The sequence below is a fragment of the Tympanuchus pallidicinctus genome, unplaced genomic scaffold, assembly GCF_026119805.1.
Source record: "Tympanuchus pallidicinctus isolate F22 unplaced genomic scaffold, pur_lepc_1.0 scaffold16, whole genome shotgun sequence".
In the NCBI taxonomy this organism is placed as follows: Eukaryota; Metazoa; Chordata; class Aves; order Galliformes; family Phasianidae; genus Tympanuchus; species Tympanuchus pallidicinctus.
The window spans coordinates 33,243,160-33,256,114 of record NW_026294679.1 but is presented as its reverse complement, the minus strand read 5'-3'; the positions used below and the strand labels follow the sequence as shown (position 1 = coordinate 33,256,114).

The following is a 12,955-nucleotide window of genomic DNA, read 5'->3' as shown; positions in this document are numbered from 1 at the left end:
TTAAGGTTTGAAAGGAAGTTTTCCAAGAAAACACACAAGAATATCTGCACCCTGACAGAGCAGAGCAAACCTTAGCCCATGTTGTTGCTTGATCTGTTTCCAGAAAGGAGGAACTGCCTACTACAGATACAAGTAAATGATCATGCAGGACAGGGGAATGGCCACCATGTGAAGAGTGCTTGTAGGTCTGATGTTCTTGGAACTGGATGAAGGTTTCACTGTGCAGTTTGCTGCCTGACAGGCAAATGCAGAGAGAAATCACTGGAAATACTGCTGTATTTTTCAGCTCTTGATATTTGAAAACAGAAACTAGAACAGTTAATAATCTGAAGCTGGTGGAAGAAATCACAGAGACATTTCCACAGTGAAAATTAGGAACTTATTATTTCAAGAAAAGTTAGTATTTCTCAAGGAACAGACCAGAGAAAAGAAAAACTTAAAAATATTGGGTAGGCTTTCAAACAGGGTTAAGCTGTACAAAATAAGAGTAGCACAGGGTTGTGATTCAGTTCACACTAATGAAAAAATGAGGCTAAATTGCAGATGAGTGTAAATGAGAGGATGGGCTAAGTCCTACCATGCTTTTACTTCACAATACAGTCAAAGGGAAGGAACTTGTATGCCAGGCAAAAATGGTGGTTGACTGCACTGACTAGTAAATTAAAATTCAGTCAATGAGTGTCAAAAATTATGCATGAAAAACAAAAATGCAAACATTAGGTTTCCAAGAGATCAAGCTTAAGAGGTGAACTACTGCATTACGGTTCCAGTTCAGTTCTCTCATCTGAAATACTTCTTTCATCATGTCCATTAGGCAATACTTTAAACAGAAGACAAAATCCCAGTAGCACTTGGTTGGAACTAGTTCTCTATCTTAGAGTGATCCTTTAAGAATATTGAAGACCTGTTTTTCTATCGTTTCATCAGTATCAGCTCCTAACTACCTGAACAAGTACATTCAGACATCATGATACATCCTCTGAGAGGACTGCACTCAGGTTAGAATGAAAAAGCAAGCAGAAAATAATGGCATTGGGCTGTTTCTTCATTTCTTAAGTGCTTTACCCTCAAGCTGCTGTTGTCTTCAGTGGTGTTATGCTCACATCAATGTAACAAGACTTCCACAGCATTTATCTCATTGAGAAAGTCTTTTAATTCCTTTTCAGTGGATTGCTGGGGAACCTGCTGTTCTCCAAACTGGAGAGGTTCACTTGCAACCTCTGCATTTGTTGCAAGCAACACTGAAGCATGTACCTGAACGCTTGAAAGGCCAGTTATCTTGAAAGCATGACAGACAGAGATTTTTATCAGCACTTAAGGACAAAGCTAGAAGGCCACATCATGTGGAAGTGAGCTCTCACTGCAGGGATGCAGGGTTTTGTTAATAGAAAGGCTTCCTGACAGCATATCCTTAAGATACTGAGCAAGATGCACAGACTTCAAATATTACATGTAGTGCCTAAAGAAAACACTGAGACTTGACTTGTACTGAAGTACAGGAGAAAGAAAGTAGAAGAAAAGAACCACCAAATTAGAACAGAGAAGAATCAAACAGAATTCCAAATTAATCTCATATTCAGTAAGTAGCTTATTTTCTCCTTCTGTGTGCACAGCTCAGACCTCTAAATGTTTAAATATATATATATATATTAAAGAAGAACTACATTTAGATCTAAAGCAAGGGAAAATCCATATAAGAAGAAATATCTGCAAGGCCCATTTCTTGAGAAACTACTTAAAATTTTCTGCAGCAAGGTCTACTATATAAATAGCACTACATACTTACAAAGATGAAGATGGACTTGAAATCTAAAAAGAAATACTTCTGAAGACCATGGCTCAAAAAGGGGAAAATAAAGTAAGTGACAGCACTTCAAATGAATAAGCAAAATAATAAAAAAAGAAACTTCTATAATTCATCCTTCTGCATTGTTTCTCTCATGTCAAAACAATTATTCAAACATTAAAAACACCACAGTTTAGTGAAACACAATTTTTAAAATTAAATGCTGAAGAACTTTGCAAGTTACTTTTAGAACTTTAAACAAATGGACTAAATGCTGCCCTTGAGCATAATTGTCAAAAGTTAAACTTACAAATAAACTAAGAAAAAATTCAAGTATGAAAGTACCTTATGCATTTACTCTGCAAATATTTACAAATTTCCTCACAGAATAAATTTGCTGAAAAAGGAATAGTTGAAGTGGTCCTTGGACTTCTAGACTTGAATCCAGTTACAGCCTGAAGGAAATGAGTTGCTTTAATGGGTTCACAAAACCTGAAGTCTGCTGTGTTAAGGCTGATTTGGTATCTCTCTTGCCTCTTTGTGCTGGGAGTAGAGCACTGAAAAAGCCTCAAGATCAGCTTGTTGACAGCAGGATGATCATGCTCCTGCACTAACGCACAGACTTTGGGACCTGCATGCTCACTGCAGTGCAGCTGCAAGTTTGGAAAAAATGGTCCCAAGCGGCCGCATGACCTAGCGCTGAGATGTGCAACCAAATTACCCAGGGATCTCCTACAATCTGAAAATCCTGTGCAGGGCTACAGGATTTAGGACTTTGGGAGCCAGTAAGAAAAGGAGGTGGTGTGAGTGGGAATCTTTCCACTGTGGATCATCCCCAGAGTCTAGGAGCCAGGGACTATTGCCAGCTTGAAGCAACAGGAACCTTGGGATCAGTGCTGAGAAGGAAAACACGGGGGATCCATAGGCAGCTGTTCATTTTGGAGGAAAAAAGTCCAACATATCAAAACTACCTAGAAATGTGTTGCTATTCATAGTCATGGTGGACTTAAACATTAACAACTTCCTATGACCCTAGGCACTGGCCAGCTCTATCTTGGTATGGCAGCCATGCTTTTGTTCTCTCTAAAGATCTGAAAATGTCAGACACATCAAATCATCAAACTTACTTTTTCTCTCTTTCACAACAGAATTCTAGTACATAAAAACTGTTTTGTTGTTGTTTTTTTTATTATTGACAAGGAAAAACTATGCAATATCCTCATTAAAACATATACTTCCATAGCAAGAAATCCACGTAGCTGCGGTTTAAAGCAGCAAACAGGAAAAAACACTTTTATACAAACCAAACCATTTCCCAATTCCCATGCTGGTTGCAGGGTACCAAAAATACTACTGTTCTCTGCTGTGCAAAGAATGGGGCAGGTGGAGGAGTGGAACTGTAAACCACTGCCTTAGGTCTCTCTATTAGCAAATCATACAAGCTAAAGGACTGGAAACAAATTCTGAACAGAAGAAAATAGCAAGAGAAAAATAAACAGCAGAATGCCAAACATCCTCCAGTGAAGTATCTATCTCTGAACTCTTTCTATAACCACACAGGCAGCAAAGCTAATGTTGGATGCAGTAAGATCCTTTAAGCTGCTCTGTGTTAGAAGACTTTTGGGAGAGACCTGCTCTTATTGTCTTTCTCTAGCATCTCTTACTGCACCTCTGCACCTGTGAATGAAAAATATGCATGGAAGAATAGCTGTGAGCACAAACAAGTCTTTCTCCTTTTGCCTGCTGTGTTGCCCTGTCAGCTAAAACAGACAATTATGAATCTAATCTGAATAAATAATAATAAGTAATGTAGCCATTTGAATAAGTTGCTAAATAGCAATTAAATTTAAACAAGTAGAGCAATGATTTCAAACATCCCACTAACCACAAAATGAACTTTTATTAGGCTTCCACACTCCCAGCCAATTGTTCTCTGGTCACAATAAAGTGATTATGAGTGATAGCAAGAGTAGCAGACACCAACCAACTAGGATGGAATAGAGGATGCCCGGTCGATCAGAAGGAGGCTGGATGTTTCGGTCTTGATCTATGGCTTGTATGGGTGGAGTGACACTGATAGGGTTCACATGTGCCTGAAATGAAAAATCAGACAGATTTCAAACAAATTAGAAAGCCAATAGGTAGGTCTTTAGCTTTAGTGCAAAAACATCCCACTGGAATTGATATTTGCTGAAACTGTAGGAGAAAAAGTACTCATATTTAAGAGAATACTTACAGCACAGGTCCTAGTGAAATAAAAATTAAGTAGACAGTGATCTTCTATATTTTGATACATTTTGTACTATGAAGACATTTTCAGAGAAAGGCTTTAAGTCATAAAAGTTCAAGCAAATGCTTCACTACACTGCCACAGACAGTCCCTCAAATCAGGTATCTCAGACATCACCACAGCAGCGAAATACAACAAATGATTTAAAAAAAGGAAACGAAAATCTAATTTGTTGTAAGAATATACAGTAGAATATAAATTCAAGTCAAAGTGCGGATATTGCAAGGACGGACACATTTAAAAAGTTTGGCAGAACACTGCAGTAACTCACATTGCAATAAATGCCAACATTATGGATAAGTGGAATGGTCGCACATGCTGAACATGGAAACAGAAAGCAAGAAAACCAGACTTTCCTATCCTTATTCATCTTGTTCAATATTTGTATTTCCATCTTTTGATCCACCAAACTCAGCAGCACTGCACAGCTCTCACCTCTGGGCTCAAGGCATTTGTCTACCGGCACAGTGCTAAGACCTCCTCGCTTCTGCCTTTCCACGTATGTCAGGCACATCCAACCTGCACCCTGCATGTGGCCCAGCCCTGCCCATATGCAGCCCACTCCCTGTCCCAAGTCATCATGGCATCATGACTTCCACCCACTGAATGGCCCAGGATGGCTCAGCAACAACCAAACGTTAGTGTGCTGTTAATGTTGTCTGGTTGAAACCACAGCATGAAGAGGGAACAGTGCAGTGCCAACTGCAGTTACGGCAAATTTGCACAACTGTACACATTTTGATACACTGGCTAAACACAATCCTGTCAACAGCAGAAAAATACGAACACATGCTTTTCCCCTGGGGGACACTGCTTGTCACTGATGTCCATCCAAACATGGAACCTCTGACCACCACTCTGAACTCAATCCTGTAGGCAGCTCCTCATCCACTGAAAAGTCCACTCATCAGATCCCTATCTTTCCAATCTGGAGATTATATCAGTGGCTCTTCTCTTGTCCACTGGATTTACTGACAACATCAAAGGCCACCAGGTTGATCAGACAGGATTTGCTGTTGATGAAGCCATGCTGGTTCACCTGTATCACTTCCCACTCTTCAGTGTGCCTTAGCATAGCTTCCAGGACCATCTGTTCCATGCTCTTTCCCAGCACAGAGATGAGACTGACAGGATGGTAGTTCTCAGGATCACCTTTTTTACCCTTCTCAAAAATGGGCATAATGTTGCCATTTTTCAAGTCAGCAGGGACTTCACCTGACTGCCATGACTAATTCCTTCAGGACTCTGGGATGCATCTCAGTGGGACTCACAGACTTGTGGATGTTCAGGTTCCTTGGTGGTCATGGACCTGATTTTCACTTACAGTAACAGGAATGTTGCTTCCCTAGTCCCCTTCTGCAAACCTCAAACATTTGAGAGCTGTCTGGTGAGCAGTTGTCAGAAAAAAATGAGTTAAAAATCTTGTTAAGTAGGCTTGGACAGGTATGCTGTTTGGTGGGTAAAGAACTGGCTGGAGGGCCAGGCCCAGAGACTGGCAGTGAATGGAGTTCAATGCAGCTGGCAACCAGACACAAGAGGGCTCTCCAGGGGTCCACAATGGAGCCCATCTTGTTTAATACCTTTATCAATTACCCGGATGAGGGGATTGAGTGCACTCTCAGTAAGTTTGCAGATGAAACCAAGTTGGGAGGAAGTGTCAATCTGCCTATAGCTAGGAAGATCCTTCAGAGGGATCTAGACAGGCTAGATAACTGGGCTGAGGTCTATGGGATGAAGTTCAACAAGACCAAGCGCTGGGTCCTGCATTTTGGTCACAACAACCTTAGGCAACACTGAAGGCTTGGGGCAGAGTGGCTGGAAGACTGAGTAGAAGAAATGGACCTGGGGTGCTTGGTTGATGTTCAGCAGTGTGCCCATGTGGCCAAGAAGACCAATGGCATCCTGGTTTTATCAGACATAGTGCAGACAGCAGGAGCAGGAAGATGGTTGTCTTCCTGTATAAAGCTCTAGTGAGGCTGCACCTTCAGTGCAGTGTTCAGTTGTTGGTCCCTCACTACAAGACAGACTTTGAGGCCTTGGAGCATTCCCAGAGAAGGACATCCTTGAGGTCCCTTCCAACACAAACCATTCTATGATTCTATAATAAAGCAACTGGTGAGGGGTCTGGAGCACAAGTCCTGTGAGGAGTGGCTGAGGTAACTGGTATTGTTTAGTCTGGAGAAGAGCAGGCTCAGGAGAAAATTCAGTGCTCTCTACAGCTCCCTGAAAGGAGGCTGTGGCAAGGTGGGGTCAGCTTCTTCTCCCACATAACTAACAACAGAACTAAATGGGAACGGCCTCAAGTTGCACCAGGGGAGGTTCAAATTGGATATTAGGAAAAATTTCTTCTCCGAAAGAGTGGTCAGGCACTGGAATGGGCTGCCCAGGGAAGTGGTTGAGTCACTGGTGTTCAAAGGTGGTGAGGTGTTCAAAGGAACACTTAGATGTAATACTAAGGGATATGGTTTGGGAGCTGAAATACTGGTGGTAGGTGGATAGTTGAAACAAGTAATCTTAGAGATCTTCTCCAACGTTGATGATTCTGCAATTTTGTGATTATCTGCAAATTTTCAAGCAGAATGTGTAGAGTTGCAATCAGATATTCAATTCAAAATTCTGATAATGTCTCTTTACCTTTTTTGTCTCTTTAGGCTTTTATAAGACCTTTCTTACCAGGAAGAAATATCTCTCACTTCACAGTCACACCCTATTCACATCATTTCTTTTGGTGGTACACACATTTGTGAACAGTTATTGCAAGGATGAAGCACAGGAACAGCAAACTTACATCAAAAATCTCTCGAGAACTCACTAAGAATTGAAATCACTTTTATCGAACCAGAATTGACGCATTAGTTCCACAATAACAAGGTCAAATATCCCACCAGCTCTATGTTATTGCTGCTCATTTTTAAACGTTTTAATAAAAATATTAAAAGTTTGAGTAAGCTGTGTTACTTACATACATTAACTATTTGATATGTTTTATGATGGTTGATCCAAAAGTAGTGCCTCCTGTTTTACTGTGTTGGCCCACGATGTCAGAGGTGGATGTGGGTCATACGACAGTAGGGGCTGAACCATCCCACCAATATCCCACCACATTTTGTTGCCGTGGGATAGCTGGCAGCAGAGGGGCGGTCTGACAGAATGGTGTCTGACATGGAAGAGCAGATGATGCAAAGGTGTGCCACTGAATTCCTCCATGCAGAAAAAATGACGCCCACAGACATTCATCAATGCTTGTTGAAAGTAAGGCGGTGGTGCACTCCAGCACTAGTGACAGACTGTGGGTCACCGCAGCATGCAGGCTTTTCTTCAGTGTTGGTGAAAATGCGCAGCTAACAGTGGTGAATTTGTTTAAAAAACAAAACAAAACAAAACAAAAAAAAAAAGGCTATGCTCTGTAGCTGACAATATGCTGTATCAAACAGAATTACTGTGCTCTTAATATCTGTCACAGATTCCATGAACATAAATGGGAGGCATTACTTTTGGAATGACCTAAATATATGTGACCTAAAACTATTCCTTTTCACTCAGTGAGGTCTAGGCAAGCTAAAAGATTGGACACCCATGAGTTACGGCTTTTTCTGCAGTTCTCAACTAGCAAAAAGAGGTCTTTTGTTTCCACTTTTGACTCTTTAAAAAATTAAACTCTTAAAAGAGTAATGAGAAAGACTGGCTCAAAATAGGCATAAAGAAAGAGAAAAGATGATCTATTTGACATATGTTTGAATTTTTAAAATGGTTTCGGACTCCATAGAAGTTACAGGCTGAGAGACAAGATCAGGCATAATTGTTCAAGACAAAAAAAAAAAAGTTATTTTAAAAGTACAAATCAGCTGAAGCACCCACAGACAAATCTAGATTATGGGCAGAGACATTTCTGCAACAAAACTAATCTCATTCACTAAGACAGGCTGAGTTTTAAAGCCACAATTACAATACTGCAGGTCACGCAGAAGTGTTTGGCTGGAGAAGCTATCTAACCTCGCTAACAACAAGCTGTCAGCTCCACCTGACCCCTGAAACTAGGCTGCAGCAATGCTTAGTGGATATGAAACTCAAAGAGAGCAAGGACATTGGCTTTGCTTTACTTTCCACTTCAAGAAGTTGGAGATTAGCATTTAGAAAAAAAACAGATTTGAAATATAGCAGATTTTGCTTGAACTGCTGCCACTACACTAACTATTCCAAACCAAAGCAATCAATAGAATAGAACCAAGTCGTATATAAGAAAACAAAGAATGAAAGATGAAATCCATCACCTTTTTCTTCCATGCAACATGCAATTTGGTTTTTTCTAAGTACTGCACACTCTCTGAATGGGATGCTCACAGAGTAGAAGTTACTATGCAACAATATCAATCACAATCAGTTCCAACACTTGGGGATAATTTGAAGGCATTTTGAATGAAGTAGATTGATGTGCCTTGAAGCAAAACTAAAGGTATTTTCATATTATTTTGATAATCAGTGAACAATGCAAGTATCTTTTTCACTTAAACTTGAATTAGAACTATGAATACAAAACTGCACCCACGACAACAAAATTAAGTATGTTAATGAATTTGTAAAAGCACTTTAAAGATCTTTCCAGAAGTTGTACATAAACTTGATTACAATTACTTGAAAAATTTGAAGTCAAAACATGCTTTGCTCAACAGACTACAGTCACTATGGTATTTCTTGCTTATGGGAGCGCTTGAAAATGGAAAAGTCTTCAATGGGTGCTTGCAGCATCTCCCAGGTCCCACTTGTGTGGTGCCACTGGGTAGCCAACCTACTGGAGCTCAGGGAGCCCTGCTAAAGCCCAGCCCTGCTTCCCAGGATGTCACAGTCAGAGAAAAGGTCTGGCCATTGCTCAGCCCTTGAAGAGAAAAGGCAATCTGCAGACACACAGGAGGTGGCTCCTGACTACAGCTCTGCAGAGAGAGCACAACTCAGCGCAGATATGACAGCGAGGGCTGTGACAGCCATCAGTGCAAGTCAGATCCCATCACCCTTCAAAAAGACACACAGCAAAGACATCACTGTCATACTCTGCCTCAAAGGAGAGCTCTGTGGTGGAAGCTAATTAAAAAGAAGAGAAAACGGGCTGCTTGAGGAAGTAAAACCTGAGCAATTCTATAAGAGGCAAAAGCACTTGAACTGTGTACCTATATCCTCGCTCAGACACCTCCCACAACACAGTGACTTCATGTACTACTAAACAGCAGCTCTGAAGTGACCTAAACCCCCTCAGATCAATAGCTCATTTCTGCTTGTACCTGACACTGCTCTCACTACTTTCTGTTACTAAATAACTACCTGTTAGACTCACAAAGTACCAGATCCTTACTGCAAGACCACACAACAGTTGAGGATACCCAATGAAGCGACCCACACTGTATCGCATATGATGCCACGCTGAATTAAGACTGCCAGTTCTGCTCAAGGCAATGCTTCTTTTGTGTGCTATGAAATCCACGAAACCAAACAGCTAACTGTAACAAATTCAGATGCCACTGGCTTTAAGCAAGTAGCTTATTAGTTAATCAACTCTTTACATGATTGACTTTACCAGCCCACCCACAGCAAAGGCAGGTGAGGACCAGCCCATGACTCAGTCTCAATCTGGGCATCACAGACATTCCAACTCCCATCTGAAACTTCTCCCTGTGCATTTTACCTGACAAGAACACACATTCAATTGAGAAAAGAGCATACCTACTAAATTCCAATATTGCACGTCATAATATTCACGAATATCAGGGGGGAAGTTAGAAGACTTTAGGAAAAACTATAACAGTGAATAAGTATTTGGATCAGTATCAGTTCAAATGACAGCATTGCTACAGGGATCGCTTCCAGCTCTGAAGACTGATAGCATAGATAGTGACACTCAGTTGTGACAGATGACTAAAAAATCACCTTTTTCCATGCATTTCCAAACAAGCACTGTGCTAGCCTTGTGTCAAGTGGCATGCATTGACACCTGCAATGAGCACCAGTGTTTTCAATGACTGCTAGCACCAAGTGCAGGCCAACTGCAAACAATGAATCTGGGGACGTACTTACTTGAGTACACACCCTCTCTTTCCCCAAGTTATGAGATGAATTGAGATAATCCTCAATAGTATTTTTAGCCAAGGAAACCAGGAACTGAATTCTGCACCAACTATGTGGCTCATAGGCTTTCAAGAGAAGTCATAACAGGACACCCTGCCCTTCCGTTGTTGGACAAAATGTTAAAAAGGAATTGGATGAACTGGTACATGCAGCCTATTTCTTAAATTTGACAATTTAAAGTCTCTATTGCTTGGACAAAGCTAGAGAAGATACACAGAATGCTTTGCAATGCCTGAACTGTATGCATTAAGAGATGTAGCTCTTATTTCCTCATATGTGTATTCTGAAATTCTAGGAAGCACAATATTTCACAGTGGCAAGTTTCACTGGCAACCTGAAATATTCCAAAATAAAACAATATATCACATTTAGCCATCACTTTTTTTTTTTTTTTTTTTTTTCCTGGAGTTCCTCTCTCTGTGTAAAGCAACAGAGATGCCTGTGTTTTATCAGAACAGGTCATCAGTATCAGCACAATTAGCTAGCACATGACAGCTCATGCTGTCACTCTAAGCCCTGGAAAGTCCTGTACCACAGGCCTGTTAGGGAGCTGTATCTGTATCCAGTGCACTCCCAGTGAAGCCTGGGGCCTTCAGCATGCATCACATGCACAGCATGGCTGCCGAACTAACTGAACCAGCAAGATCCCCATGCAGAAGAGAGTGAGAAGCTTTTTGTCAGCTACAAAATATTCGTAAAGCAACATGTATCACCCTGTGCTGAAACCCATGACTCCTTCAAAGCGACCCCTACAGCATTAAACCAGCAAAGTTGCTGATGAGCTAATGAATTATTAGTTACACTGGTTCTCCATGTGCTTTGCTGAAGAACACGTGAGGCTAGAGAACAAGCTGTGAATCAGAAATTAGCAAAGCGATTTCCATGCTGTGCAGAAGTGCATACAGTACTGCCAACAAACAGTACTAAAACAGCAGGAAGAATCACAAAACCATTCCAGCATTGTTTCTTGCTGCTCCTTTGGATGCTCTGCCAATACAAGGAGGGCTGTGACAGTGAATACACATAAATTTGATGGCAAGTACTCTTGTGCCATTAAAAGAAAACACTTTGTGGAGCTATCCAACCACAAGCGATGTAAATGAAAAAATAAGATTGAAAAAGCATATTCAGCTGAGATACTACCAAAAATGCCTCATTAGTCAGATTGATCATGTCACATCAAAGCCTGTACTTGCAGGGTCTCATCCTTCCCCCTCTCTTATTGCCTCTTAAGGTCAGACACAGGACAAACACAACAACGCAGGGTGAATGTGCTTTCCTTATCCCCTCTAACACAGTTCAGAACAGTAAACTTTTGGACTACCTGTGGGAAATATCACTTTTCCAATGAAGATTTCCCATTTTAAGAGGTACACTGCAAAAATGGCATTTAGCTGATATTCTAAGAATCAACCTGTAAAAATACAGTAATAATTCAGTTACTGTATCAGACACAAAACAGTTCGCTCTGGAAAACCGTTCCCCAAGAAAGGAGGCAGCCATATGAGGAAAATAACTCCTTTAAAACCCAAGTTCCTCCCCTTGAGATGTGCAGTCCGCTCCCCAGGCATGCTGCTTGCCTGAAACTCCTTAAACTGGAAGCAGTTCTTATTACACAATGTTGCAGAGTCCAAACATACTATATGGAAAGTCCACACTTGTGATGAAAATCAAATCTGAACAGCATTCCTGCAATTCCTACTTTGGTGTGCAGCACCTTGGTGAAAGAACACTGTGCAATAACACAAGCAGAATGGGTACTGTGTTAATCCAGTCTGCCCTGAGGAATCTTTATAGTATACGAGTATTATGAAATATATCATATATAAATATAAATCATATAAAATATAAATATAAAATATAAATATAAATCATATAAAAGTATCATCTTTTAAACTGTCCCCTTCAAACATATGTATAAGCAGCAAGCAACAACGATGAAGGTCAACCTGCAGATATGATCACTTAAAAATAAATACAAAAGTTCTGTTTACTTATAAGAAGTTAATCTCCATTCCTAGATGCCATGGGCTAAAAGCAGCGGGGGATAAGTTATGCAGCTGACGTGCCTGAACTCTCTCAGGTCTTCCCTTGGAGGTACAAAAGGTGCCTTATTGACTGATGGGAATAAGTAAGACATGAGATAGGCCATTAACAGTAAACTGCTTTCTCAATTAAGCACTGCAATTGTCAGGTAGCTTTTAGCAGCTTCCTTGACTGTTCACGTGAAGGATGGTAGCTGTGTTCTCGGCTTTCTGTTGCGTCCAGCATTTATGCAGATTACTAAAATGAAAAATGTAGAATTCCAATATCCAGATAGATCAAGTTGTTAAAGTACGCTGTCAAAAAAACACAATTCCTTTCATTTATTGTTAAAAAAACAAGCCACCTTAAAGGGGGAAATATATTTTGAAGCAACAGTAAGATAACATAATGAATCAGAACAAGGAGGAAAATAGAGACTATTTTTATCAATGATGTCTTCCAGAAACAGCGGGCCCAAAAAAGAATTGCATCAGGATCTGATCACAGTGCTTACTAAATTGCTTTTTCTGTGCCTGACACTCTTTATAAGAAATGTCTCCAACAGAGAACCTGTGCTGGAGACTAAACGAAATGCATTATGCAGTGGGCCTCATGACTCAGTGTGCACATATAATCTCCCATGCAATTCAGGCAGAAGTAAGAATTGAATTTGGAAGTTGTGCTTGTTACAATGTGATGACTGCAGTTACAGAACAATAAACGTTTCCTTCTGACATCCC

The 12,955-nt window shown here is 40.6% G+C and overlaps 1 protein-coding gene across 5 annotated transcripts in view; it reads right to left on the bottom strand.

The window, feature by feature from the left end:
• Positions 1–12,955, bottom strand: part of PCDH15 (protocadherin related 15) — a 669,788-nt gene that overhangs the window by 188,223 nt on the left and 468,610 nt on the right. For all 5 annotated transcript variants that reach the window (XM_052677550.1, XM_052677554.1, XM_052677555.1 and 2 more), the window contains one exon: positions 3,771–3,879. In XM_052677550.1, coding sequence (XP_052533510.1) covers positions 3,771–3,879 — 109 coding nt within the window. The remainder of the gene's footprint in view (positions 1–3,770; positions 3,880–12,955) is intronic.